Consider the following 27,973-nt stretch of genomic DNA (forward strand, 5'->3'; position numbering starts at 1 on the left):
CTCTTGACGGATAAATAAATATTTATTTTTTTAAGATTTAATTTTTTATTAACAAAAAATCTCGTCAGATTCAAAAGCTGTACTTTCAGGAAATATCTTCTTCTGTTTTTTAATCTAAAACAGCTTTTACTTTACAGAAGTACTAGAGAAAGGCATATTCTGTAAAAAAACAAAAAACAAAGAAAAAAAAAACAGAACCAGATTGGATATATTCTGTCGTGTGTCCAAGTGTTGTTTTTGTATTTCATATTTATTTTCAGCACCGATGTAGGGTGGTAGTAACAAATATCGTACGTATTGATTATAAAGCAAATGTTATAACGGTGAAAAATGTGCGAAATGAATCGCTTTTATGATTTTAACGTCGTTATTAGTAGTTACGTACGCTGTTACAACGTGTAGCGTGATGGTGAGTCTTATTTGTCTTACAAAATATCTAAACATTGTTTTTGCTCTTGCGTTGAACATTTCAGTTATTATGAAACTGAAAGCACAATTACGTGAATAACGCAGACTACAGTTTTAAGAAAATCTCTTGCCAAAGCAAATTTATTTTACATATTCAAATGAAAGATATCTCAATTAGTAGTAATAACAACAATAGTTTTCAAGCTGTTTACATTGCGTATATGTTTAAATGTTTTATTTTAAGTAAAACAAGCTATATCTAGCATATTAATAATAATATTGAAAAATCTTATGTATAGGCAGCAGAGAACCAGTTTGTTCTTAAAGAGTGTACCTACAAACGTACTCTTATTTTTCAGAAAAATGTTAGTTTCTCTTTTAAATACTTTCAAAGTACTTATTTCTAGTATTGTCAATGATATTCTATGCAGCAAGCCAATCACCCTTGTTAGAAAACAGAACAGTCATAAATTGAACCCAACATACTTAAATACTTTCCTTATTGTGATGTTACTCTCAGAGACTTTAATCTTGTTGACACCCTGGAAGTTTTATTTTTTTGTAAAGTATAGAAGAACTAGAGGAGACCTGATTGAGATGTTTTAAATCATTAAAGACATAGATAATTAAAAGATAGGGATTTAATCGTAAGAAAATCTTGTACATTAGCTAGATATAAAGTGTGAAAGTCCAGATCCAGGTTAGTTGGTATGTAAAATATTTTTCTCTCTTATCTAATTAGATGTGGAATAATTTATTAGATGATACTGTGTTCTAACAAGTTAATTTCTTTAAAATTTTACCCATAAGCTTGAGGGCTTGTAATGTTAAATATTGGATTTTGCTATTTATGTTTTGTATAGCTTAGATAGCCCATTGTCGAACTACAATTTTGTAAAGTTTCTAATGAAAACTTTTGTGGATAGTATTATTAGAAGTCATATTTTGGCTGATCTGGTTTTTCTTTTCAAAGACAGTAATCATGTTTTAAGTTTTTGTTGACAGATGTTTTGGAAAGCATTATGAGAGGTTATGTTTAGATGGTCTGGTTTTGGTTGCTTTACTGGGTAACCTCAGTGCACCTTAACTTTTTGTTGAATAATTTTAAAGAGGTCATGGATGAATGGTCTGGTTTCTCTGTTAGATGATATTAATGCAACCACAGCCTTCTATCTTTTTTTGTTGTTGTTGCTTCTTACACTTTAGCTGAATAAATAAATATATATATATGATTGTGGTTTAAGAAAAAAAAAACGGGTACAATGAGAAAATATTTTCGAAGTACATGGTTTTTCAGTAAACATAAACTCTGAAGTTGACTTTGCTAACTGATAAATGTACGATAGTAGTTGGGCTTAAAAACATCAATTGAGAATTACTTTAAAACTGTATAGCGAAATAACTAAATGTGACCCTGACATCATTTGGATTGTTGGAATAGAAAATGTTTCCATGTAATTGTGTTATCACTCATCTGATAAAATTTCCAGTTGAAAAATTTATAAGTTATGTGGTTCTGTTATAACTCTTCTGTGATATTTTATGGGTTTAATGAGTTAAACCTTCTTTAGGCCAGTTATATGTACATTGTTGTATATTTTGTTGAAAAATATTATTTAACATTGTATATAAAATACAGAGGTTATTGTGTGGAGATAATGAAAGATGATAGTCTGATATGCACTTTTTTTTTTAAGTAAAGATCTACGAAGTATAAATATACTGTTTCAGTTATTTTTTCATAATGGAATTTAGATTGTTATAATATTTATACCACTGTATAGAAGTTTAGTCCATAATGACATAATATAGTGAAAACTTTAATTTTTAATTCTTCAGTGTAAACAAGAATAAAGTAAAAGTGGTTGTTGTAGTTTAATTAATCAGTCTAAGTTATACAGATGTTTTAATTTTCTAACCTTTAAGTCATGATTTGTCAAGATATGTAGTAAAAAATCAAAGTATAGTTTTGTTTTATTTTTTGCAGATTTTTGAAATGGTACATTTTAAGTGTACTGGAGTAAATTATTTGCTTCTGATATTCACTTACAACAACTCCATTACATACAGATTACAGTTGTAAATACAGTAGCATGCTTTGCCAAGATCTTAATCTCATCAATAAAGAGAGTGGTGAAGAGCACACGCACACACAAATCTAATAGTTTCTTAAGATTGATTTTAGAATACTACAGAGAAATGGCTGAAAATAATCCAGACATCCTTTTGATTGTTGGAGGAGAAAATTTTCCATGTCATAGAAAAGTTTTAAAGAAAGCATCATCTTACTTTAGTGCCATGTTTACTTCTGACATGTTGGAGAATCATGCTTCTGAGGTGGAACTTCATGATGTTAAACCTGAAGCTTTCAGCTCATTGCTTGAGTTTGCATATCATCAATACATTGATATAAACCAGAAAAACGTATTTGACCTGCTGGAAGCAGCAGCTTACCTTCAGTTCAGTGAATTTGTAGATGAGTGTGTATCATATCTTCTTAACATTTTGGATTGTACTAACTGTATTCAAGTTTGGATAATAGCTGATATGATGAACTTGGAAGTTTTACTAAAGCAGGCTAAACAAATAGTTTTGTGGGAATTTGAATTGGTGGCTAATTCTTTAGAATTTTGTGAGCTTCCCAAAAGACTTCTTTTGGAAGTATTGCCTCATGATGGGTTGATAATCAACAGAGAAATGCAGGTTTATTACAGTATTATCAAATGGATTGAAAGTGACCAAAGGCTTAGATCAGATGATTTGTTTGAACTGTTTATATGTATTAGGTTTGATTGTTTATCTGCTAAAGAAATAGATGAAATATGTGCCCATCCATTTGTTGAGTTTGATCCTCTAGTAAAAAAATTATTAGTAAATATAATGGATACATCTGTTTTAATGAAGTCAAAAAACCCTAGTATATCTAGTTGTAAATTAAAGGATCATGTGATGCTAGACCAAAGCTACAAAGAATTATTATGTACAGAAGGAAAGTCTTGTGATATTTATGTAACAGATAACTCTAACCTGTCAGATGTTAGGGATAAGTTGAAAATTATAGAAAACAGATACAGCAGAGTAGTTTCTAGTGGTCAAAACACAAATTCACAAGAAAAACAAGATGAATATTTTAAGTTGTGGAAGGATGTTGTATCATTTGTATTTTGTAAACAAAAACGTTGTGTACCTATGAGTCCTGTTATGATTGGTACTCAGATATCAGAAATAGATAAAATACCAGGAGAGAACTCTCATGGTTTGTTACAAGGATTGATCTATAATGAGTCCAAAGAAAGTTTTGAAATGGTTACATCACTATATGTTGGAGAACAAAGATCATCACCTCTAAAAGGATATAGTGCTTGTTGCATTGGTAAGTATTATTTGTTATTTTGGTCTTTATGCATTGTTATCTGCATGGTAACATATGAAGAGTTATTTAAATGAATAAACTGTAATAATAAACTCAGGCTAAACACTTCTTTTATTCAACTGTTTTGAAGTTTACAGAATGTTTCAAGAATTTTCATAGTACTGTTTCAGGCACCTAATTGTTTTGATTTTTTTCAAAAAAAGTTTTTCTGTTTTTGTAGATGAAGTTAATTTAATCAGTAATATAACAGTAGTCAAACACTTCAATGTATCCCCACCACAATGTGGGTCTTACTTCCACAGTCACCTCCAAAACTTAGGGTACATTTTATAACCCACATTACAGCCTGTAGTGCAGCATTATTAATTTTTGTTTGGACTTGTTTTTATCTATAATAAATATATATGTGTGTGTGTGTATTTTATTACAGATTAACACTGTGACAGCAAATACTGATACAGTTTTCAGAATGAACATCCTTTAGTGTTATGAAATGGTCAGTTAATTAAAACTGTGTTCTTACAGAAAGGTCACATCCCTTTAGTAGATTATTGGAAGTTTAATTGATATGTGGTTTTTTGTTTTTTTTCTCTTCCTCTTTAACTCCTGACTTGCTCTTTGGGGAATCTTTTCTTGTTACTCATAAGAACTATAATGAAAATTACTTATATAAGTTCACATCTGTAGGAAGTTTATTATTATATCAGACACTTGTAATAGTTTAGTTGGTGTTTTCATTAAAGTTTCAGGTTTTTACCCAAATACATTTTTATATACTTTATTGAGTACATCTTATTCAACTGATTTGTTATATTGATAACCTTTACATATATATTTATAATCACTGAACTCAAACAATGTTGTTGTTGTTTTTTAAGGCAAAAACATATACATCCTAGGAGGGGAATATGGCATTGGAACTGGACGATGGAATAAGAGTGTTTGGATGTTTGATGTGTTTCAAAAGAAATGGTCACTAGTCAGTATGATGCCATCATCACGTCGCCACTTTCAGATATGTGTACTGAATGGTTGTCTCTATCTTCTGGGGGGATTTGGAAGTTACAGAGTAGTCCTATTTTCAGTGGAATGTTACAATACAAAAACAGGTTAGGAAGTTGGTGTTATATCTAATACACACCTGGATAATTAACTAATAAATGATAGTCATTTACCAATGAGCATCAGTTAGTGTCACATAAAGTAATTCATGTTTCAAAATTACAAGTTTGTCAATTAATTTCATGAAAATAATCAAATCATCAAATGTACCATTTCCGAAATAATATCTCACCTTCATACAAAGGATAGTTATATTTTGTACATCTATCTACGTGATTTTACGTGTCGCTACCCTTTAGCCAACTTTCACCTAAAATACATGTTTAAGATGAACTACGTTGTGCATGATGACAGTGATTCAACAAGAGCCCTCTGCCAACAGGAGGGTGACACAATCCACCATACATAGTAACTCTCCTGAAGCATTTACTAGCAAAATAACTATGTTCTTTTCCTCAGCATTGCCTTTAACAAATGTTTTGATTTTTCAGTATGTGTCAAACTTGCTGAGATGTGAATTCTCATAAAGGTTTTGTTCTATCATTGTTTTGTTTCAAAGATAATGAAGATTATTGTGAATTTTCAAATGACATTTGACTTTGTTGTAAAGGTAATGAAATTATTAACACAGGACCTGTTTCCACTATGGCTTGTGGTCAACTGTTGAAGATGTTACATGTATCTTGTAGGGTGTTGTTGTTTCTCTCATGTATACTGAGCTTCCTCCTTCCCTAACTTTGACTGGCATTCCTTCTCCTCTGTTTGAGAATAACCAGAAAGAGGACAAATTTTACTGGTTGTTGCTACCCATGTGGATCTGCTTTGCCTTACCAGTGAAGGAAAATCCTCATCTTTCCATGTCTTTTGAGGATTTGATTTTTCAAGTATATTCTTTCCTTTCTCTGACACTTGTGTTGTTTGCTTCTTTCCATTCCTATTCCACAAAACTGTCTTTTTTTCTTTCCCCTGATATTAGTTTTCATTGTGATTCTTTTCTTGAACATTTCTGTAGTCATAACCACATGCCTCTTCCTCCTCCTTGACTTTTGTTCTGGGTTGCAGCTATTTTTCCTTTTCTTTTATAGATTTACAATCTTGAGAATCTCTTTTTGTCTACTTGGGAAGTGAACCCTTAGTATTCCATTTCATTTTCTAATACCAAATTTTTACATCTTTATTATTTCCTGGTCACTATCTTGCATTAGTCCTTTTTCTTCCACTTTATGTTTGAGGCTCTTCATTGTGCCCCAGATAAATTTTTTGGAGAGCTTTGTTCTCTTCTCTTGACTTTCTTGGCCCATACCACTTCTTCTACCCTGTCCTTTCTTACTTTGTTCCTCTTCTGTTGGGTCAGGATGTGCTTCTCACTGAAGTCCACCTTATCTGTATGATCTTCAGTTGGTTCTCTTTTTTTTTACCTGGAAGTTTTTAGTGGTATTCCTGACTTACTAGAAATGACAGCTGAAGCAGCTCAGCATCTGTCCTCATTATCTTCTCTAGTTTCTCATCTTTCTCAACCTCACCTTTCAACTATTATTTCAACTGAATCAGTCTATCCCTTCCCTTCCTATTCCAACTCCTAAGCCTTCCTTTTCTTCCTGTCTTCCTGATGTTAGATTTATCACTCATCTTGTTGGTAAATATCATTTCTCCTTTACCTGGACCAGTCTTATCTCCCTAAAACTTCAGCTGTTTGTGATGACTGTTCTTTTTCTCCTGTCTCTCACCTCTGCGTCCCTGCCATCATTTGTTTCTACCTTGGGAGCTTCCCTTCATCGAAAGGCCTCTCTCCTTACACCCTTACCAAATGGGTCTGTCAACTCCTTCAGTTGGTGTATTCTTTCATAGACAATGATGATTGGAGGCTTTTTCATATTTATTGCACATCTTATTCTTTTGCTTCTCATTTTCACTGGCCATTGAATGAAATACTTTGTGTGGGCATAGGGATATGGACAATTCCTCACACATTTTGGCTCATTATTTTGATTATCTGACAGTTTTGTCTTCTGCAGATTTTCACCTCTCTGGAGTTGTCATCTTTCAATCAGTTCACCATCTTTAAAATAAATAAGTAAATTTTCCTTTTTTATCTCCTTTTGTGTCTGTCAGGATTCTACCAAGTGGCTGGTGTTACTTCCCAGGATATACTTATATTCTAAACTCTACATTAGGTAAGGAAATCACTCAGACCATCTGCTCTAGCTAGTGCCTATTGGCAAGATAGAATGTTTCATGAGACCATTATAGCCATCTTTGTGCTAGACAAAAGTACTCGATTACTTGATTTAGACTGTACTGTTTCATTGATTATCATGGAAAAAGCTGGTACTAGGGAGGTTACTCTACACTTCTTTGGCTCACATTTGCTGGCTTTTCAAAATATCCTTTCATGGTCACTCATTGCACTGTATCCAGGTGTTCGATGGAGATCTGGCATTTCTCATGTTATCTCTAACACAAATTCTACATTCCCTCTTAAAATGAAGCATGGGAGACTCTTGCTACATTCCAATTTCTAGCTGCTAGAATGATGGACCTTGGAGAGATCCTCAGTGACTGAATTTAGCACAATATAATGAAAAGTAGGATGGTGGTGATGATGTTAGTGTAGTGTAGGCTACCCCTCAAACAGCTGGTGTGCCATTCTTATACAGTGTGAGTCTATCCAGTTTAGTCAAAAGGAGCACACTCAGTGTTGTCTAATTGTTCTCTAACCACACAGCAATTATTAGCTTCCAGAATGCTTGTGTGCAAGTGCTCAGATGGTCGTGTTTTTATTCCACCCATATTTGTGACATGTGGGCTTACTTGCCTCTCTCACTTTTACATTTCAGAGAAGACTATATATTGTCACCCATGGTGAGGTGGTATGTAGTCTCCAATAAGGGTTCCCCTATGGTGACTGTGCCACTGGGTTTCACACTTTGTGGGCTTTCTCACTTCCTGAAGGGAACTCATCTAGGTTTAACTTTATACTGGCTTCTCTACCAGTTCAACATGTGATTCTTAGCTATTTTGTGTGAGTAAGTGAGTTATCTCAGAAGCCAAACTTTTCTTAACCTGAAAATGTATTTTTGATAGATACTGATCTCTACACACATTTCCATCTGAACTCCACACTTCTTGTGCAGACTCTTCTTGCCTCATCAAAAAGTAACTTCATTACTGTGCATGGAGGTTGTGCCACCCTCCTATTAGTGAAATGCTTTTGTTGTATGCACCATCTCAGTTCACATTAAACACATAAATATTTGGTGGAAGTTAGCTCAAGGCTAGTGATATACAAATATCCTAGGCAAGAATATATAAGAAGAATATAATTATTCCACATGAAGAGGTAAGCATCTATCAGAAATGTACAGGGTGTTCGGAAAGTCTCTGTGCACTCATATATTCATTAACAAACATGTTTCAATATAGAATACAGGAGGTAAATATGAATGACAATTATAAACAATGTTGAAAGTGACCCCCATTGGCATCAATACAGGCTTGGATCCTTCTTATTTTGTTTCTAAACACTGCTATCAGTTGCTGGCTTGAAATAGACCGAATAGACATATGATTACAAAACTGCACAGTGACTTTCCGAACACCCTGTATTTTAAGATTAAGAAAATATTAAACTCTTACTTATTTTAACTATTCAAGTTTCATGTGAGAATAATCAGTTAGCTGAATATAATTAATTAAAGAGTCTGACAATTAATTCTTTAACAAATTGTATTAATGACCCAGAAATTGTATCTAAACAGATCTTTGTGTGATTATGATACATTAAGTGTAAGAGAACAATAACTGATTATGCAATGGATGTAGGTGAAGGTTTAACACTTGAATAAAAGTTTTAAAAAAATGCTATTGAAACGAAGAAATTGAAGCATACAATTTATCACTGGGTAATTTGTAATTTATATATGATAAGTCTTAGTTTAAGGTTATGGCATTATTATCTATAGAAATTCACCAAATTATGTATAATAAAATATTTTATAAAAACTGAATAATATTTAAAACTCACATGTTAATGATTGCTTACACTGATTTTTTTGTTAAGTCAATGTGGAATCATGTAATAAACTTTACACGTATAATATTTTTTCTAATTTCTTCTTTGTTCAGCCTGTAGATGAGCATATTGTGGTCACTGTGGTGTCATTGTGCTGGAAGCAGCTCTTTGTTTGTGTATATATTTTTACAAACTGTTAATACACAGACCACACTACCAGCATAAGCATAATATATACCATAAGACAACCACTCTAAATAATGAGTGCATCAACCAAGACTTTCGATACCCTACCTCTTCTCACATGTTAGTTTTCATCAGTTTCATGCTGCCCTGTAGCACATTCAACTTCTTCCATGCTGTTGAAAGTGTATAGTTTGAGTCATGTTCCCACATTTTCTGCACCTGCTTTTATTTCCACATTATTATTTCATAAATGTTAGTAACTTTCATTTTGTCTGGTGTGACACTTGCTAGTAACACACCGACTTTATTGGAGTTAGATTTGCCTTTGTTTACTGGGACAAATAACAGCTTTTGTGCAGTGAATGGTGGAATCTTTCCTCTGGCCTGGACCTTCTTTTATACTTGACGTATCTCTCTCTTTAACACCTGACATACCCCTCTATATTTTATGCTCAACGTACCTATCCTGATGTTTTTGATTTGATGACAGAAGGAATTTTATAAGTTTTTTTCCCACCACCCTACCTTTGAGTAATCTCTTAGTTGTGTTGTCATAAATATACCTAAGCCTTTTTCATAACTTCAGGACTGGGTTTCTCAAAGTTGTTTACCTCTTTGTATTTGTAGCTCATTTCTTCTTACTCCTTTTTATATTTCTTACTTCCAGTCTAGATTATGCTAGTCCATGTTGAATTTATTTCACCATTACTTTGGTGCATGTGTGGCTTGTCTCTGTATTTGTTACCTCATGAGTAGGTATAACTTTTGTTGTTTTGCCATTCTCCAACTCCTAAACTTTGGGGCCTTTTCTTCTGACTTGGTGGGTCAGATCCTGTCCTTTTTTGTTTATCTTTTCTTAGACTTGTGTTTCCCACCTGTGTCTTACATTTTCTATCCTAAAACCATTATTCTCCTTCCTCTACATCTGTTGTACTTCCTATTCCTTGAACATCACTCATCTCTCTATCTGGCAGTGTCATCATTCCAGCTTTGTGTGCAAGTTTTGTCTGGTCCATTGTGAGATATTCCACACTCTATTCACACATATAGTCTTCCTCCTCTGTCTTTCCATGAAAATGATGCACATTCTGTAGTTGGTCTTTGCATCCCTATTTCTTCCCAACTTTCTGAATTTTTACCTTGTTGTTCACCCAAAGCTTATCACTTTCAACCATTGCTGGTTACAGGATAGCTATATCTAATATTTTTGGATTTTCCCATTATCATCATATCTTCTCCTCTCCTGTTCTTTCTGACACCCTTGTTTTCCTCATCCTGCAGTCCTTCCTTATTGGGACCTGGACATTGTTTTCCATGCTCCTCATATTATTTTTCATCATTCTTGTATTCTTTTTTATTCTACTTGTGCTTTTCACTAATATTTCTATGACTCATGAAGGGGAAAGCACATCCATTAATACTTCCTTTCCTTCAGTTTCTTGCTTTTATTCTCATAATGATCTGGATTGTTGTCTTTGTCCCATGATGTTTTATTCTACTCGTGCTTTTCACTAAAATTTCTATGACTCATGAAGGGGAAAGCACATCCATTAATACTTTCTTTCCTTCAGTTTCTTGCTTTTATTCTCATTATGATCTGGATTGTTGTCTTTGTCCCATGATGTTTTATTCTACTCGTGCTTTTCACTAAAATTTCTATGACTCATGAAGGGAAAGCACATCCATTAATACTTTCTTTCCTTCAGTTTCTTGCTTTTATTCTCATTATGATCTGGATTGTTGTCTTTGTCCCATGATGTTTTATTCTACTCGTGCTTTTCACTAAAATTTCTATGACTCATGAAGGGGAAAGCACATCCATTAATACTTTCTTTCCTTCAGTTTCTTGCTTTTATTCTCATTATGATCTGGATTGTTGTCTTTGTCCCATGATGTTTTATTCTACTCGTGCTTTTCACTAAAATTTCTATGACTCATGAAGGGGAAAGCACATCCATTAATACTTTCTTTCCTTCAGTTTCTTGCTTTTATTCTCATTATGATCTGGATTGTTGTCTTTGTCCCATGTATGTGGTTTTGCTCTTTGGCCTGCACTACTATTCATGGTTCATTCTCTTGCCTATTTATTTTTTGTAATTCCTCATCTCCATGAGATATTTCTCCTATTACCCTCATGGAATATCTGAAGCAGCTCATCCATCTTGCCTAGACTTCATTGGATACAGGTTCATGTTGAGTCAAATTTTTCCTCACCAAAAATGACAGTTTTTTCAGTATATGAACCTCCTTCTGTCATCATTCTACATACACCTTACTGGTTCTGACTGGGTAGTTTTGTTTTGTTTTCTGTCTTACCATTATAGAAGCTCTTTTTTTCTTCTCAGGAGCCTATTAAGTAGCATTCAGTGCCTAACAGGGTTAGTGTAGATTTAAATCCACACCATATGGTCATTGGAGTCTGAAGCACTCACTGATTAAACAGGGTATTTCATAAGACTGCTGGAGATTTCCTTGTTGTGTATTATTGCCTAAACAAGGCCCAACCCAGACTGCTCCTATTCATGCACTATCATGAGTAAAGCAGTTTGATGATTGTTCCCTATCTTTCTGGTTCTGGTTGTATACATTTTGATTGGATTTCTTTTAAAAACAGGGTTTTCTGATCACCTATTACCCAGCCTTAAGGTGTTTAATTCCCCTGAGCTCCCTTATGCATTTTCTCCCCCCCCCTTCTAACAGAATATAGTAATCCTTGCCATTCACCAATTCATAGCTGCTGGGGTGGTGGACTATGGAAGATTCCTCTTGAGTGTAACCATTTCCGCTCAGTAGAGTAGGGTGTTGTTCTGTTGGTGCACAGATGGTATGAACCCTCCTCCTACCTTGGAATGGACAAACACTTTTAATGCAGCTCCATTTTGGACTATAGACAATCCACTGCATACAGCTCATCTCTGGTTGGCTTTTCCCCATCTGTTGCTTAGATCTCAAGTTCCTAGATGGTTTGGTGTTGAATGTATACAGGGTCTGCACACATAGTACTAACTAGGATGATGGAACAGAAGTTACTTTTCCCTCATTTCCTGGTGTGAGAGAAAATATGTTTGGGACTCATCTTTTATTGCAGAATGGATAAAACAAACCCAATGCCACCTGGTTTTGGACTGGAATTGGCCCACTATGTACAGTCTGATGTGTCCTAGGCACAATACACCATAAAGAGGCATGTCTAGTTTTCATTGTGTTTCTGGGCTTGTTTTTTTGCTTAATTTGATGATAGATATCTTCAATATAGAAGGGGTGTGCCCCTATACTGTCATGGTGTAGGGTGCCATACCCCATGGGTTCTCTTTGGGTTAACTTTTGCACCAGTCCCACCACCATTACCCACCACCACTTCAGTGTGAAATACTAGTTAGTATGTGAGAAGAGGTAAGGATTTGTATTTTCAATGGGTACTTACCTCCTTTCATGTCCTCACTTTCAGGTTTTTTTTTTTTTTTGCTTAATTATAAAGTGATGATTGACCAATCAGAAAAGAGGAGTAGGTTGTGCTAGGAGGATGTGTCACATTGTTATTGGTAGAAGGTTATCATATGCTCATTTAAATGCTACTGTGGAAAGACATAATTTTAGGTGACTACTTCAAAGCTAGTGGTGAGTGAAAAAATAGCACATATAGGGGAAGCACATAATTGAAGAAAACTAATATGCAAGGGAAGGCAAGTTTCTATTGGAAATACATTTTCAGTGTTGGAAAATGTTAACTTTCTGTGTTGCATACCTAACTGACTTGAGCTCTATTATTTAACAAATGACGTAATGCAATGGTTTGCAACACACAGAACTCAGTTGAAATTCTATTATAGTCTTCTTAGTGGAAAAATATATGGCTTTAAAAAAAATTTTTTTTTTTAAATATATAAAATTATTTTCAATCCTTTGTGTTTACATTGTAAATTATGTTTCACCAGCATAGTATTATATTCCATATTAATTCAATATCCAATGTATGTTTTTCTGCCTTATACAGGTATAGTTGAAACAGAACTTCTGGAAATACTAATCTAAATTTTTTCATTATAGGTGAATGGAGTATTTTACCCTCACTACAGAACCCCTTGTTTTCTTCACCGGCTGTTTCTCATGCAGGTCGACTGTTTGTCTTTACAAAAAATATTTACACATACCACTTTGAATCTGAAGTATGGGAACAAGTAAATAGTAATTACCCATCTGGTTCAGATCAGGAGTATTGTTGTGCTTTGTCCCATGAGGCAGGAATTTATCTTATCCCTGCACAACCTGGAAAAATTTTGTTTTACCAGCCAGACAACAGTGAAGTGAAAACTGTTGGTTGGCTAGAAAGTGGAGCAACTTGTGCATCTTTGATTGGAAATTTTATTTCCATTATAAATCAGAATCAGTTTCTTTTGATCTCATGTGAAGGAGGAACTGTGCACATAAAAAAAAGACTAGAGATTAGTGTTAATGCTAATTTTTGCCTGTCTCTGCCTTATTACTGGGATCTTCAATAAGCCTTTTCAAACCTAATTTAGGTTTCATAGTTGAAATAACTGGCATTATGTACTTACTAATCAAAATGAATAATCTATTAAATATGTATTTACGTACGTGACATTTAAATGAATTTATTGGTGTTTTATATGTATTATAAAAAGTTAAAGTAGAGAAGTCATTTAAACTGTTCAGGCTGCATATTTAAAGGTACAGAAATGAGGTTAGGAATGCTGAAGGTGTAAATGTGTACCATCATATTATCAGTATTTTCTCTTAACATTCCATGCAGAGATAATGCTTCTGGTAATGTTATATGGTACAGGATATTAAATTGTATTTGTAATGTGTTAAGGATTTTCACTTATACTTAACATTTAAAATGGTAAGATAAAATTAACACAAAAAAATCACAGAATTCACCATTGTTTCTCCATGTTTTTTTACATCACTTTCCTTGCTATTTTATCTAAGTTTTTTGTATCGTATAAAGGGTCAGTACAAAACCAATGACAGAAGCAAAATCTCATTAATTCATCAAATTATTTTTTTAACCATTAATATTCCATGTTTGTTTACTTTGTCATACAAGATTTATGATACTTTGCAACAACCAACTTCAGGTACAATGTTGAATCATTTTTAAAAAGAAATGTGTGATGGCAATAAAGACATGTAAAGAAACAATATGCCTGTTTTATATTAATACATTTACAGAAGTACAATATAAAACAAGAAACAACTAATTTACATGTTATTTTATATATCATCTGCTCTGTAGATGCAGTTACCATTGATGGAAATAGGACCTGTACACAGACAAGGTTAATTTGCTTATCAAAGGCCTTCCAGTGTACAAGATACAAGTGAATGAACATAGCTAAACCTGGTCTGTTTATGTCTACTGTACACAAACGAGAATAACTGGAAGTTGTAATATTACAACTATGAGAGAACAAACCTATATCACAGAATTATGAAAATTTCCTTTGTTAGTTCATTGTTATACAAATTAGTTATCTCATAAGTCATATGGTCTTTTATTGTGGTCTCACACAATGTTGCCTTGACTGTCATGTTGTAGTGAATCACAGAACGTAGTGTTCTAACTTTCTCAGAATTCAGTTAGACCATGAAGAAGACGTATAGATATTTCACTTGTTGAAGATGGTTAATCAGAATTGGCTACAAGTGTTCTTAGGAAAATATGGAATCACACCCAAATATATGGTACAAATACTCAAATACCTGTACCAAGGAGACTATCAAGTAGCTGCCCTGATGTAACTTTAGAAACTACAGTTTAAACACTTGTTTCTATAGATATTTCCTTATAACTGTTTGAAATACAATTTTCCTACATATAAAAAATGAACTGAGTAACACCTTTGGTAAACCACATAATTGACAGGACTTATTCCTCGTGAATGTACCAAAATAAAGGATTCACCTTACACACGAACACAAAGTACATAAATATTTTTCATTGAAAACAATCATATTTATACCAGTCATGAATTACATTGTGGTTATGTTGCTTAAAAAGTCTATTTCAACATTTATACACTTGTACAACTTTGCTTACATAATAAAATAAACCACATGTCCTTCCACATGTGAAGTAACCATATTTTAAGAACATTTGTTAAACCTAAAATATGGAATTTTTAATAAAAACGTATAAGTTTTGTTAAGTTAGGAACAGGTCAATATCACATTGATTATGAATAATGCTGTACAGAAGTCTAAGTAACATGAATACATCATAGAGAAATTTTCCTACATGGCTTATTTGACAATTCTCATTGTTTGTAAACACCTTGCTACTTGAGAAGATATTTCTTCATAACCCACAGACCACTAGTAGGTAAATACACAATGCTATTTAAACTAAAACTTTAGATCCACTAATATTGAACATCACCAAATTTATATAGATACAAGTTTTGGCACTTTCACATTTTTTCTTCAGTTCCATGTTGGTTTGTGAGAGATTAATGGTTGTTAAAACTATAAATTTGTGTTTAAGTACACGTAACACGTAAAAATGGATCCCCTACATACATTTTACCCCACCCTTTTATGGCTACCTTTGCATAAACTTTATGATGGGCATTCAAAACATGGGGGTTCAGCTTCAAGAGACCTTCAGACATGAGAAGTTTGGCAAATTTGGGTTAATGAATAAACTTTCCACAGTCTTAATTTTTAATCTTATGCATTATTTTAGCTAATTTCCAGTTTATTTTATGACCAGGATTCTTCCTGTAGAGAAATAGCATTATTTGTTTTACAACTTGTAACATCCTTTTTATGTTCTGCAAGCTTTATGTTAACAGTTTACCAACATTTACTTTTTTTTTTGCATGACTGGCAGGGGTACTTTATGCACCATGTTCTTCACATCTTGAAGCGGAGGCTTGTTCAAGGGTTGGAAATTTTTAATGGTGTTGGAATATTTATAAACAACTTTGAAATTATTTTTTAAACATTTCTCTAAAGCTACTAGCACTGTAGTTGATACTAAATATTTTAATTTTTCACATGTAGAATATACTGCTTGCTGGTACTAGCCCCTTCTGTGGTCCTTTGCCTTCAGATGGACATACCTAATAAAGCCTATAGGATATTGTAACAATTTGAAAATTGTATATGTTTCTTTGACAAGGGTTGTGTGACTACGTTTAAGCTCTTACAAACATTGTAGTTGTAACTGATGTTTTATGGTAGGATTTGTTGAACTTCTACAGGTGTTACACTAAATAGTACTGTGAAGTTTGTTTATCTTCTGGAAAAAGCTTTCAAGTAATTTCTTTTGATAGGACAAACAGAAAATGTGATCAACATATCAGAACCAGCAATTTCCTGTCTTCTACTATCAAGGGATGTGAAATTTCCATTATAAAGTAAACAGTGTATGGTGTTTCCATCACAAGCAAAGAGATTGAAGAAGATATGTGAGAATGTTGAAACTCATATATATATATATACATACATATAGATTTCTTGTAGTTTCACAACAGTGAACCTTAACTTTATTTTACATAGGTCAATTTTCTGCTTTAAAAAAAGTTTTCTCCAACTGGTTCATGTAACATGTACCTCAAGAGATAGAACAATGGGCTTTCCAATTACTAATCTTACATTACAGTTAAAAACAGCAAAATTTGTTTTTGAATTTAATGTATGAAACCCATTGTGGACATTATTTATCACTAGCAAACATAAATGTTGATAGTTTCCCAATTTTAATTTTTGGTACAAAATTATGACTTATTATAAGCATATAAAGATTCCAATATGAATTTGATCACTAGCGATATTATGGCATAAAAAAAATTGAAATTGGTCATTATACAGCTGTTATCACATTAATTCTTCTTGTGACATAATCACATTTCAGTCTCTGCTGCACATCGATATACACCAAAATTTCTGATAGTGCAATCTTACAAATCTCTATGAGGCAGCCTGATGACAGTAAGTACACTTCTGATAAACTTGACTGACATTTAATCATGTACATTTTTACTTCTTATAGCAATGAATTGTGCAAATAGTATTTCATAAAGTATCATATAATTTACATGTATTCACTGTAAATGAATGTATATATATACACGTGTGTATTAGCACAATTTTCAAATTATCAACTTTAAAGAAATATTGACAGAAAAAGATGAGTTTATACCCTCATTTAATCTTACTTTCTTTTATCTGTGTGTGTGAAAACTTTAATTTTTTTTCAGGTCAGTGTAAAACATTTGTAAAAGGGATTCACAATAGATAGTGGTGTTCTAATGTGAAAGAAGTAACATTTAAAATAACTTCAATTGTAATATGAACTCTTTTCACTGCTTATTCACAGAAATATATGAAAGACATGTATCAAAAATATAAAATAAAAAAATTCATAACTGTCACATACGTACTCTTTATAGTTATTCTGACAAGACCATTAGATGTTATTTATTGACATTATTCATTGCTTTTGTGATCAAAGGCTGCTAGTTCTAAACAACTGCTGGCAGTCTGGACTGTTAAAGTTTCTCGAATTGATGAATATTCGCTTGGATCTGGTAAACCACAGATAAGAGAAGTCAAAGCCTTAAGATTTACTTATCTTAATGTGACTTTTGATTTGTTTTTACTTTTTTATATTTATATATATATTAAGGCAGGAGTAGCTTTGCATCTAAACATTGATGTTTTTCAGCATTAATAACCTATTCAATATTTTCAGTGTTTTTACTTTTTATATTTATATATATTATGGCAGGAGTAGCTTTGCATCTAAACTTTGATGTTTTTCAGCATTAATAACCTATTCAATATTTTCAGTGTTTTTACTTTTTATATTTATATATATTAAAGTAGGAGTAGCTTTGCATCTAAACTTTGATGTTTTTCAGCATTAATAACCTATTCTATGTTTCAGTATCTGTAATTAATTTTAAAAGTATATAATTAAACACTGTAAACACTTCACATAAAAATAATACTTCTACAAATGATACTTTTTTTTGTGAATCTGCAAATTTGTAAACCCATAAAATAAAAAATTTTGATGAAGTCACAGATATTGTTCACAACATTAAAAACATTCAAAGTGTTACCTTTTCATAAAAGATACATTGGCAGTCAGTAAACAATGCACTTGGCATAATAGGAGATGAGTGTAATTACCTATAGTTAGATAAAATTTACGTTATTTGAAGAACTGGTCCTCCTTTTTAACAAATCTACACAACTAGTAGCAGTTCTAATAACCAATATACAACTACTGTGACTAACTTTATCAATCCTTTCATTAGGAATTGTGCATTTGTGTTAGTCCTTGAAGGTCAGCCTTTTTTGTTGGTTCATTCATATTCTATATTAATGAGAGGTTGACCAACTCAACATCCTAGGCCAATTTTTGTGGAGCTAGTCTACTTATTTCTGGAAACAAGGAAAGAAAATACTTGCAAAACATCACTCACTTTTTGCTAATATAAGAAAGTCAGTTATCAAAATATGGTCCCCTAAAACAAACTTCCACTCTTTTGGAGTACTTCAAAACATGACAATAACAGACTTCTGTTTTGAAGTGTAAAACATTTCTTTATAAATAGAATACAAAAAATACACAGAAATGCATCCTTTACCTGACCTATTATTAAGAATTAATGTGCAAACCAATAAAATATACAAAAGTGACTCATCCTTCCTTTGTAACTGGTTTCCTATAAACTATAGCAGCAACTGCAATTGCTGAATTCAAGGCAAATGATAAGGAATGGTATAAAAGCAGCACCAGGTCCCAGACTTCAAATGTGTATGTTAAAATACGGGCTGAAAAAGAGGAAAAAAAACCTGTTGAAGAATAAAACTAACAAAAAACAGTAACTACACAGCACTTACACATATGAATCTAAGCAAATATAAAAAGTAATTTCAAAAAGTGTTGCCCTTTTGAAAGACTACAATCTTCAGCGTCACTATGAAACAAAACATCTATCAACATATTTGAAATTTTCAGGAAAGTTCCGTTCTGGGAAATCTGAATCAATGAAACGTGTTTTTGAATCTCAAAAGAATCTTTTCACGAGAAAGTTTGCTGAAAATGAATCTGTCACTCATACAAGTTACAAAATAGTGCATAGGATGACAGAGCGAGGAAAACCTTTTACTGACAGCAACTTCATCAAAGAGTGTATGATGGAAGCAGCAAATGAGCTATGTTCTGAAAAAGTCAATTTCTTTGAAAGCATCAGCCTTTCAACAACTTTCAAAGGTTTTCCAAAGCTGAAGCAGTTCGCATCCAGTATGGCATCAGTGTTCTGAACAACTTATGTCTGTGAACAAGCATTTTCAAAAATGAAGTGTGTAAAGTCGGTTCATCGATCAAAGTTGACTGATGAACATTTGATAGCAATTCTAATGATTGGGTGCAGCATTTCAAAACCAAACATTGAAGATATTTGGAAAGCCAAATGCCAATTTTATAAATCTCACTAACCTTTTTGCGGTTTAGTGAAATTCAGATATGTACTCACTACGTGTGATGTGACAATTGTTTTTGCTAATGTCACCTTCTTTGATAACCTTTTGGTGAATAAAAATGTTGGTTGTATTTCTGTTTGTTTTTTTATTATATGTGTGTATTGCATGCTATTCCCACATGGCTAATGTGGCATCCTAAACTTAGTGTTAAGTCTTTTACAGGGAGCTTTCATTCTAGCTTATGAGTATTGAATATAATGATGATGCGGCCTGTGCTTCTCATTTCCCAAGTAATCTGGCCCCCTGTGAGAAAAGTTTGGTGACCTCTGCTATAAAATAAACTTCCTCAAAATTATAAATCCAGTTATATCTTACAAGATTCATTTCCCACCTTTTTTTTACTGGTTAAATTCTGATCAACTCTTGAGTGACAGACATTTTATAAATCTGATGTAATTTTACACACATACAATTAAAAATTTTCTTTATTATGGAAAACAATTTATAAAACTCGATACTGACAGGGTAAGTTAAGTTCTGTGAGAGAAGATTATTTAAAGGTTTGTCAAATATTACTATTCCTAACAAGATTAAGATAAATCCTATAGTAGTTTATCTGATGTTATACTGGTAACATCGGCATTCATTATCTTTGGTTTATTTGGATAAAATAAGGCAATGTATCAGAGCAGAATTAATGCATTTCAACTTCAAATTACTTTACATCATAGGTGCTTGTTTTTCATAGAGTTAAAAATTGGAAAAAAATTGTTTCAATCTCAAGAAGAGTAAAAATATCTTTGTTTAAATGGTATATATAGTTCAACAAGATAATATAACCTCACATTTACATACAGAATAGTCAATTAGTTTGTAATGTTTGGCATCTTCATGTTTAGGTTTACAAATGTACATACACTGGCTGTTAAAATATATTAACATTTGTAAGTTTATTCTTTCTTTGAAATTTAATACATAATTAGCATTTACATCAGCAACGCTTATTTTCTGTTCTTACTTTAGTGATGCTTAATTTTTATTTCCAAATTTTAAATTCTCAGTTGTGTTGGATTTTATTGAGATTACATACCTGCACTGGTATAAGCAGCAATCTTCCAAGTTAAACCACTGACTTGTCCAGCATCCTTTGATAATATTATGGCTCCTAATTGAAGAAGCTTGCTTCCTACTGCTATGGGAATCCCTAGGTTCTAATTAACAGAGTTATTAATATTTAATAGCAACAACTGATTGATACACATTCAAATTACTAATAACACAGTATTTCATTGAAATACTTTACAAGATTATAGACGTATGCAGGTTACTTGGAAATGTTTGAATTGTAGGCATTACTAACTATATGTTGTGAAACTATTTTTTCCATAAACTTTAACATAAATCTAGATAATGTCATGATGCAGACTCTGAAAATATACAGTACAAAATGTGTGTCACTATACAGCAGTGGGATTAAACAAACAATGCCTGAACAAAAATACATAGATACAACATAAATGTATTTAAAGATCAAGGCATTCTGTGTAAGAAAGAGGCTGATGTATTCATGACTGAAACTAGTTCAAAGTCTTAAAACCAGCACACATGAAGAAACCTGACACTTAACCACACAATACAACTTTAAAATACAGAGTATAATAAACAGATCTCCAGTTGTTTTCATGATGAATATATGATATATGTACAAACTATATACACCACAATATTATGACTAATATGGTTGTTTGACCTGACAAATGACTGAAATGTGTGCTGTATGATGTCAACAACCTCACGTTTAAGATACAGAGGAAATCTACCAACAGGATATATAAGTAATATAAAAGATGTACTGTATCAACTTAAGGACATGAAGTACAAAATGTTTCTCCACAAATGTTACAGGATCCATGTTCCTGCTTTAAAGAAGCTACAGTAACAGCTAAATAATTGAAACATCTGGAGTAAAGTGAATGATCTTAACTTTAGAGGATAAATATGACACAAAATACAGTACACTTTCCATATAATAGTTATTATTATTTAACCAGTGAAAATTAAAATATAAGCTTCTATTAAATAATTCAAAGTAAAATACGTACCACCACTGCGGACACAAATGTCTTTGGCAAGTGTTCAAGAGCTATGCAGTACTGGATGATAGCAATTCTGTTAAGACCAAATTAAGGGGAAAATAACAAAAAAAGAAACAGTGGTTTGCCATCATTATCCAATCTGGTTCAGGTGTAGATGTAACACTTTAAAATTTAGTTTTGTTAAAGACATTAAACATTTTAATTAGCTGATAAATATATATGTTACATGGCTGAATAGTTGTTAACACACATACAATCAAGAAACAGGGAAGAAAGTAACCATTGAAATTCTTTCTTAACATATATGTTCCTGTGTATAAGGAAGGATTTATGACTGATTTTATTACACCTTGTAGCACCATTTTATTAACAATACATCTTGTAAATGATAAAACATTTAACTTTAAACTTGCAAGGTATTTTGGAGATCACAATAGATTTCTTTATTTATTTAAAATTAAATCTATTTGTAACAATATCATACCTATTTTTATTATTCAAACTTACTTTAAAGTGAAGAAGCATGCTTTTGAATAACATAAACAATTTTTATGTAATTTCAAATATTTAAATTAGATAGTGAAAATGGATGTTATAATTTATAAGTGTCATTTGTTAACTTTATCTGGTCATTTAGGCATAAGGTTAAAACTTTAACAATATTTTTTTCATGATTGCACTGGTAAAAGTTAGAAGCAAAAGGAATCCTGGTACCATACTTCATTGAATAAGAGGTGTTTTAGGGGACACAGAGAAGTGCAGAAAATGTTGAACTGGTCCTACAAGTCTCTTTAGTGTACGAGTTGTTTTGAGGATAAGTGCTGATTACTCTGAAATTGATTGAAAAAAACCCAAATGTTAACACAGGAAAGTGCTTAATCATGTAAACTGAGTTTATTATGGATTTCTGGAATTTCTGTTGATTTTCACATGACTTTTCCCCTTTCTGCCAAGTGTTTTATCAGGTTTGTATTGTGTGAGAAAATGGAGAGATAATAAAACATTAATGTAACTGTCATAGAGAGCTCTTAACTATGATTAGTATTTATGACATCACTCACATAAATTGATTGATTATTGGTTATTTGGAATTAAGTACAAAATTACACAATTGGCTCTCTCTGTTCTGCCCACCATGGATATCGAAACCTGTTTTTTAATGGTGTGAGTCTGCAGAAATACCGATGTAGTACTGGAGAGCATTTTTATAAAAGTAGCCAAAGCCCAAATAAGATGTTTACGTGATGTCCATGTTAAGTTTTCAGGGCAAGGAAGTTAACAATTCTTAACAACCAAAATAAGTCATAATGACTGCCATTAAAAATACTGTCCACTTTGGGAAAGTTGATCCTCATCTCAAAAGCTGGATAGGTATGTTGGGATTTTTTTTCATCTATGAAAAGCTTACACAAGTTCACAAACATGATTAACTTTATAAAAAATATTGAAAAAATGTGGAGTACTTTTGTTACTCTAAAACAAACTCTTCTACTAAATAAAAATCAAATGGTTTAAGCTTTTCAATAAGAACAAGTTTCCTTGTTAAGATTAATTAGACAGTTGTGTCCTTCATAAGTCTGTTACTTCTCTTCTCAGGAAAAGTACTGACACTCATACAAAGATCTTTTTATGAAATAAAATATCAAATTTTCTATACATTTTTTTGTTGTTGCTTTTTTTTTCTAATATTATCAGTAATTATTAAAAGGTGTTTTTTATTCTGTCAGATTATGAATTTGTTTCCCATTTTAATCATGGTACGCATTTCTGAATTTTAAGCTTGTTGAGCTGATGCACGATATAAAAGTATTAAAAATTAATTCCGAAAAAAAAACTTAGTATATCAATGTTGAAATCCATTGGGTCAACTGGCATTTTGTTAACTTCAGTTTATGAAGAAGGGGCATGAATTTTAATTACTTTAAAATTATTTTAAACTTTGACCTCTAGTCTTACTGTCTGCAAGTGTTTTGAAAATGTAATCTGTATTTACTGGTTACAAACCTTTAAGGTTAACATCATTGCCCTCCAAGCCCTTCTCCTCTTACCCCTTAGCTGCAGAAATAAATTATCAACCAATCAAAATTTGGCAATAAACTGAGTGCATTCCCCAGGCTGTTGCTTAAAAGAAATTAAAGTACACCATAAAGTGTGCTACACAATTGTTTGTCAATTTATAATTTCACCATAAGGCATGTTCTGCAATTGTTTGTCAGTTTACAATTGCACTATATGGCACATTCTGCAGCTAAAGGGTTAAGTAAAAACGTAATGAGACACTCCAACCTATCCTAATATGATAACCCTCCAAACCTGGAATCACTGTATTAATTTTTCTCTAAGCCCTCTACAACAACTTAGTATTCTTTCTTTAATAAAATGATTAAAACTAAAAGCAATAATTTATAATCAAAACGTCCAACCAGTATCTTACAAGGTGAACTGATAAGATCCTTCAACTTGTACTCAGTGTTTCTAGATATATAATGTAAAAAATATTGTTTGCCTTCTAACTAACACAAATCACCTATAAGGCTTTAAATAATCCATAACAGCTGTTCATTTCCTTTTCCCAATAAATTTCATCCATAGTTTACCCTAAAAGACAATAAAATAATAATTAATGCTGTGAAAATGAATACAAATAAACTTACTTTTATTAAAATTAAAAGGTATCTGCCATGTACTAGCCCCAGCTAATCAAATGGTCCTAAACTTTCTGAAAAGCATCAACATTTTCAGTACAATTTGAAATACACATTAATTTAATATAACTTGCACAATATTCAACTTACTGGCTATTCCTTTATCAGAGTAATTAATGAAAATGAGAAATATCAAAGGATCCAGCTTAAAACTCTGAGATGTTCCCCTAATAAAAAGGATCCAGTTGGACTGAACTCCATTAATAAGAGCCTTTTGGTTTCTCCCATCCAACCACCATATAATCCCATTTAACTACTCTTTTCCTGTACCCTAAAGATATGATTTTATTACATAATCTTCTATGTGACACCTTATTAAAAACCTTTTGAAAATCTAAGTGCATTAGGTATTTACCCTTTCCTTTTTCTAGATGAGAAGTAATGTCCTTGAACAAGATAAAATTTTAATAGGGTAATATTTCCCTCAGGTGAATCCCTGTTGGTTTTCATGTACAATATATTTCACTAGATGATTACATGAAACTTCTTTTATCATATCCCCTAGAATTTTTCTCAGTACAGAATTAATATGAACTGACCTATAGTGATGTAAGCAACTTCTCCATCTTCAGGCACCTGCCCACTGTATATTACCCTATCCAAACTGAAAATACAGATTTGCAAGTCTGATCTCTGATCCTTAAACCCTGGAGAAAATATATTCTGGCCTGGTGTTCTAATTTTAATTTTTCCCAATTTTCCTACTTACCAGTGAGGGATTCATATCTGTTTGATTCAGGTCAATTCCAGTATTATTCATAAGAGTGCTCAGAATAAAGAATACTGCTATTTCTTTCTACTGTAAAAATGAAAAACTAAATGTCCAACCATCAAATAGTTCATCAAAACCCTGCTATCAACAAGCCTCTTGTAGAGGCCCAATTTTCATTCTATCATCTATCTATCCTTATCACACAATAAAAAAAAAAAAAATTCTTTCTGTCAGTTTTAACATCATCATTCAGCTGCTTCTCAATTACCACTTTTGGATTACCCAAAATTTTTAACCTATAGTTCCATAAATTATCTTTTAATGTAGCTGTCAAGTTAGACTCGCAATCAAAGTGACACTCATTTAATATATAAAGCTAAGTTTCTGTCTGTTTGTTTACATCTTTGAGCCTCTATAATAATAGGTCCATAATGATATGGAATCAGCACCCTCAAATTTAATGTCTGTGATGTAACATTTTTAGTGTCAATGAAAACCTTGTAATCTCAGAAGACAGACTGGAAGTGTGATCTCATTTACGTGGAAGTGACTTCAAAACACATATGTGTACTTTATGGAGGAGTGTGCTGACATTGTGGTGTCAGAATAGAAATCCATCAACCGTTGTATTGTCTACTGACAAACAAGACTTGCTTTGTGATAGAATAAACAAGTAGTCAAACCTGTGAAATTTTATAAAAATAAATTGGTTTTCATTCCCTTTATTTTGGGAGAAGAATTAGGTATGGTAAACATTTCTGATGCTGATTGTGTACATAAGAGTAAAATACCAAAAAAAAAAAAGGAAAATTCTGGTTGTTAACCACAAACAGCAGAACACATGCAACAAAAATAACAAAACAAGACTCCACAAGGAAGGGAAGCATGCCTTGACAGCCAACAAAAAAGACCAGGTGCTCATATCATAATAGGTGCCTCTGTTCAGATAAGGATGGCTAGATACATATATTTATAGGTGTTCAATCCCTAATGGTTCTCTCCAAAGATATATAGACTTAAAAGTAAAACAATTAAAAAGGATACAAAGCAAAATAGATTACCCATAAAATACCAGATGATTTAGAGTAATGCAAAATCATTATAAGCAGGATAAAATCTGTAAAAGTAAGACTGTTAGATATAAATATTTAGCTTATAATGTTCAGTAAATATTTCATTTACATTTGATAAAGTAAAAATGTTTGAGAGCCTTATGAAATCAAATGTATTAAGATGTGTAGAATAAGAGTTTATAGTAACAGTTGCATTGGTAAAGATGTCCCCAGTTGTAGCACAAAGTGAGAAAAAAATGTCAGATAAAAAAAATCACTAGTAATAACACAGAGTGGGATATGTAAAAATCATAACCATACAACTTTACAGATTTTCTTTAATTTAGGTTAAAAGTAGCTTAAAAATTCTTTTAGTGGTACTGTTTTCTTTCTGGACTCTAAAATATCAACTTACTACTCAAACAAAGTAACTGTATATTCAGTAATGGTTAAATAAGAAACACTACGTAAGAACAAAAATCTTCAGGATTTTAACAGCTAAATGTTTAATTTTTAAACAAACATGCTTTAAAAATTAAAAATAGTAACATAAAAAACATTAAGTTTAAATAATGTAAAAATGAAGCTCAGATAATAATAAAATAAAAATGTGCTAACAGTTTATTATATAAACTACACTTCATTTAGATAAAGAGAAGTAAACATTACCTAGAATACAACAGTATATATAAACTGTACAATAAAACAAAATTGAATATTTTCTATTTATATTTCACTGATTTTATGGCTACAACTGATTTGTAACATAAATATATATATATATCTGATAGTTTCAGTATGTTATAATTTAAAATAATGTAAATATATCTTCTATATGAAAATTGGATGATATTTAAAATTCTTCTGGCTTTGTCATATAAAATACCTCTATGTACCAAACAAGAGTCAAGGTTTTTCAAATTTTACTTCTTATCAAGTAAATGAAATCAGATAAAACCTACCTTGAATAACAAGGAAGGGATATTCACTAAATGCAGTAAAAGGATATTTGTTTGCATAAGCATAGGAAATCATGGTGCTGTACCTATAAAACCAGTAAATAATTAAAACCTACATGTGAGTAAACAGACATATTTTAATATTCTTGTCAGTTTTCTGGCCTGTAAAGTATGCATTTCTTTAAAGATCAGGTGCTATACATTTTCCTTCAATACTGACACATTTCTTTTAGGGGAGGTGACATATCAAATCTGTCAAAATCACACGATTATCTCAGCGTAATAGTGATACTTTGACTTTTATTTTTAACTAAAGACTAAAACACAAATATAAGAAAACTAAACTTTGAGGTAGCGTCTGTCAAATAACAAACGAGTTTTCATTAAAATAACGTTTAAAAGAGATACTGAAACATTCAATCTTGTTTAATATTTGAAATTTAATGGTTGAAACTTAATATAAGTTATACATACATCCAAAATTCCAAAAGAACACTGGAAATACTTAAGCCACGTATTGATTTTGATTTTGCAAGGGTTACAATTTGAGGCACTTTGAGAATGATGCAACATAACGTACTTGAAACACTTGCAACTAAACATAGAGAATCCTGAGAAATCATCTTCGAACTTTCCTTTTGTTATAAGTTTTAACAAACTTGTAATCTGTAAGCCTAGATGGTGTCAGTTACAGTTAAACATAATGTAAAGTTATCACTATCAGCATTTTCAACACTACCTCCTCTTCCAGTAAGATGTTTTTACTACCTGCTTACTCGTTGCTCGTGGAAACATATAACAAACAGCATATTCATACATAAGTGGAGGTGGCGCTTGTGCTTCTCCTGTGAAGAAAATTAATGTGTTTTGGTTGTTGTCAAGTTAAAGATACACGACTGGATATCTGTACTCTTCCCTTAATGGGCATTGAAACAAGATTTTTA

The 27,973-nt window shown here is 32.1% G+C and overlaps 2 protein-coding genes across 6 annotated transcripts; one reads left to right on the plus strand and one right to left on the minus strand.

Annotated features, from left to right (window-relative positions):
• The first annotated feature begins 179 nt into the window (after nucleotides 1-179).
• Nucleotides 180-14,207, plus strand: LOC143238185 (kelch-like protein 25). The gene is made up of 4 exons (XM_076478194.1): nucleotides 180-409; nucleotides 2,396-3,781; nucleotides 4,660-4,890; nucleotides 13,089-14,207. Exons 2-4 carry the CDS (start codon nucleotides 2,608-2,610, stop codon nucleotides 13,538-13,540), a joined length of 1,857 nt encoding a protein of 618 aa, XP_076334309.1. The 5' UTR covers nucleotides 180-409; nucleotides 2,396-2,607; the 3' UTR covers nucleotides 13,541-14,207.
• On the minus strand, nucleotides 14,201-27,973 carry LOC143238187 (solute carrier family 66 member 3). 5 transcript variants are annotated; one of them, XR_013020447.1, is made up of 7 exons: nucleotides 27,504-27,841; nucleotides 27,033-27,115; nucleotides 26,063-26,135; nucleotides 21,608-21,674; nucleotides 20,596-20,716; nucleotides 17,943-18,854; nucleotides 14,201-17,746 (listed from the first exon to the last, which is right to left on the minus strand). XR_013020447.1 is itself a non-coding variant. In XM_076478197.1 (6 exons), exons 1-6 carry the CDS (start codon nucleotides 27,846-27,848, stop codon nucleotides 18,721-18,723), a joined length of 558 nt encoding a protein of 185 aa, XP_076334312.1. In that variant the 5' UTR covers nucleotides 27,849-27,973; the 3' UTR covers nucleotides 14,201-18,720. The 5 variants fall into 5 exon arrangements, 4 of the variants coding, with proteins under 4 accessions (XP_076334312.1, XP_076334311.1, XP_076334314.1 ...); XM_076478197.1 differs by having other exon boundaries at nucleotides 14,201-18,854; nucleotides 27,769-27,973; XM_076478196.1 differs by having other exon boundaries at nucleotides 14,201-18,854.

Source organism: Tachypleus tridentatus, chromosome 13, assembly GCF_004210375.1.
Source record: "Tachypleus tridentatus isolate NWPU-2018 chromosome 13, ASM421037v1, whole genome shotgun sequence".
NCBI classification, from domain to species: domain Eukaryota; kingdom Metazoa; phylum Arthropoda; class Merostomata; order Xiphosura; family Limulidae; genus Tachypleus; species Tachypleus tridentatus.